The sequence below is a fragment of the Chinchilla lanigera genome, unplaced genomic scaffold, assembly GCF_000276665.1.
Source record: "Chinchilla lanigera isolate Chin_1 unplaced genomic scaffold, ChiLan1.0 scaffold00024, whole genome shotgun sequence".
Taxonomy (NCBI): domain Eukaryota; kingdom Metazoa; phylum Chordata; class Mammalia; order Rodentia; family Chinchillidae; genus Chinchilla; species Chinchilla lanigera.
Genome location: NW_004955425.1, coordinates 22,687,256 through 22,690,147, shown reverse-complemented (window position 1 = coordinate 22,690,147; position 2,892 = coordinate 22,687,256). Strand labels below are relative to the sequence as shown.

The 2,892-nt window shown below is 42.9% G+C and overlaps 1 protein-coding gene across 1 annotated transcript in view; it reads right to left on the bottom strand.

Moving 5' to 3' along the window:
* Positions 1–1,029: 1,029 nt before the first annotated feature.
* Positions 1,030–2,892, bottom strand: part of LOC106148623 (serine/arginine repetitive matrix protein 3-like) — a gene marked incomplete in the record, with an annotated part of 3,119 nt that continues 1,256 nt past the window's right edge. Inside the window, 2 exon segments of the mRNA XM_013514777.1 lie at positions 1,030–1,276; positions 1,360–1,520. Coding sequence (XP_013370231.1) covers positions 1,468–1,520 — 53 coding nt within the window.

Below are 2,892 nucleotides of genomic sequence, written 5' to 3'. Positions count from 1 at the left end.
AAGTTATACACTAGAAGGTTAACTATAAAATGTCCTTCTCCACAGTGAATGGATAAAGAAAATGTGGTATTTATACACAATGGAGTACTACTCTGACATAAGGATAAACTTGTTGAACAACATAAATCAGCTACACAAGACTAAATGTCACATAGTTTCTCTTATATTAGAAAAACCAAAGTATAAATAAAGAGCAAAATAAAAGATAGATAGTAGGAAGTAGGAAGATAGATCTTTCTCAGAGAGGAAGAGGATCAAGAGATGGATGGAGAGGGGAAGTGGAAAGGAGAAAGGGAAAGAAAAAACGAATCAAAATGTGTTATGTGTCAGGTATGGTGGCGCAAGCCTGTAATCCCAGCACTCGGGAGACTGAGGCAGGAGGATCATTGTGAGTTTGAGACCAGCCTGGACTACAAAGTGAGCTCAAGGCGGGCCTGAACTGCATAGCAAGACCCTGTCTCAAAAAGACACACAAAAAATGTGTAATGCACACATACCAACTCCACACAAAGAATGTGAACACTGTGCTGCAAACGTGTACAGACAAAGGAAGGAGGTCAGGAGATGAGTGGAGGGAGGGAGGAAAGGGAAGAGATGAAAAAAGGAATGAAGATGTGTTGTGCGCAGGTACCAGCTCCACACAAGGCGTGTGAACGTTATGTACTCCAACAAGTACTAAGAAAGAAAATGATCTGGAAAAAAAGATAAAAAAGTGAAACAATTTGAGAGACTGAGGCAAGAAGATCAAACCCAATCTGGGCAATTTAGTAACTTAGTAAGACTCTGTCTCAGAATAAAAAAGGCAAGGGATGTAGCTCAGTGCAAAGGCCCTATTCAATCCCTATTGTTGAAAAAGAAAAGTGAAATAATCAAGTATTTATGCTATGTATTCATATTATGCATTTAGTATTTCTGTAAAGACATTAAAAAATGAGAATCAGGGCTCCTATCTCAAATTCCTTGAAGTAGAATCTCAAGCATAGAGGTATGGAGAGGTGGGTGTTTGCATCATTAACAAGTTCTGAATGATTGTGTAACAATGAAGTTTTATTAAACGTTTGCATTAGGTGCTAAGATCATTAGCCATACGCAGAGCACAGCTGGAAATTTTCATCCTGCAATGCTGGTTCCACTGATCCTCAGTGTCTTGGAACATAGTAGATGCATAATAAATAGTTACTGTTCATTCGGATCTGTTGGAAGACAGGTGTTGTATCTGCTGTGTGTGGGGGTCTCTGGGTGACCCTCCGCCTCTCTCCCGGTCCTTGCGCTTGCTCTAGCAAAGAATGGAGAAGTGGGGCTCTTCGTGAGAAGTGGGGCAGTCAAGACTGTTGTAGAGCAAAGCAAAAGTTTATTTACAGTGTGGCAAACACAGAGAAGGCAGAAGAGAAGCTGCCTTAGCAGCAGAGTGGTGCTGTAAGAAAGGGGCCTCTCGCTTGGGATGCGGTGTGAGATGTGTCCAGACTCTCAGTGGGAATGGTCTTCATGGGCTGGGCCACTCAGGGTCTTAGCCTTTGTTTCTGGCAAGGCAAAAAGGTCAGCGTAAGTAAATGTGAGAAATGCTTTCATAAAGGATACAAGCACATGGTGCATATAAGCATGTGATGATCTTATCACCGTCAGCCACAGGTGAGCTGTGATGATTCTACAATGTGAGTCATCCGTATTTTGCGCTGGGTTTTGTTTAGGTCCCTCTAATCTGCCTCTACAGAAGGAGTGAGGACCACTCCTTCATGTAACAATGAAGTTTTATTAAACGTTTGCATTAGGTGCTAAGATCATTAGCCATATGCAGAGCACAGCTGGAAATTTCCATCCTGCAATGCTGGTTCCACTGATCCTCAGTGTCTTGAAACATAGTAGATGCATAATAAATAGCCACTGTTTATTTGGATCTGTTGGAAGACAGGTGTTGTATCTGGTGGGGGGTGTCGTTGGGTGACCCTCAGCTCATTCCTCAAGGTGGTGAGGGGAGGGCCAGCTAGGTACGGTCACACAGGAGGGAGAGGTAAAGACATCAAGCCAGTGTCTGGTAGGCTCTAAATACATGCAAGGCATGTTTCTACATATTATCTCATTTTATTCTTAAATAACTGTTTACAGACTAAGAGGTGATTCGTGTAGCACAAAGTAGTAACTATCAGGACTGGGACTAGACCCAACATATTTTGAGAGTGCAGTAAGGAACCAGGCACCGAGCACTTGCTGAGGACGAGCACAAGGGATTGCATATATATATATATATATTTTTTTTTTAATTAAACATTGAGAATGTTACAGCTCTGTCAGGATCAGTATCGTCTGTTGTCACTTGCTAGTTAGTTGACACATTTAGTCAGCTGTCCAGAAGTAGCTGCTTTGTCATGCCAACCTGGATCCCATCAAATGCAGATTCCAGTACATGTGGTTTACTTTCCACCGTCATCTCTAGCTTGTTTTCACACTCCCAAGAAAGTATCATTTCCTAGGTGACTCCGCATAGTGCAAGCCTCCCAGAGGCCAAGGAAGTTTAAATCTGATTCTTCCCATTTTTTTTGAGACAGGGTTTCAGTATGCGATTTAGGCTGGGTTGAACTCACTACGTAGTCTAGGTCTGCCTCAGCCTCCCCAGTACTACTGGGCTTACACGAGTGTGCACTATCATAGCTGGTTAGATTCCTCCAATTCCTAGGCACTCAGCAAGACAAATAATTGTGATCCTTTATAGGGTTGTCTAATGTTAAGTGCTCTCCTGTTAGGGTGGAAGAAGATGCTGTCAACAAGTTCAGGGGTTGCGCAACGAAGCAAGCACATGAATTTCTTACACATCATTCCTAATGTTGGGAAGAGAGTAGGCAAAGTCCAGGAGACGGGGGTGGGGTGGTGGTGGTGGTGTGTGTGTGTGTGTGTGTG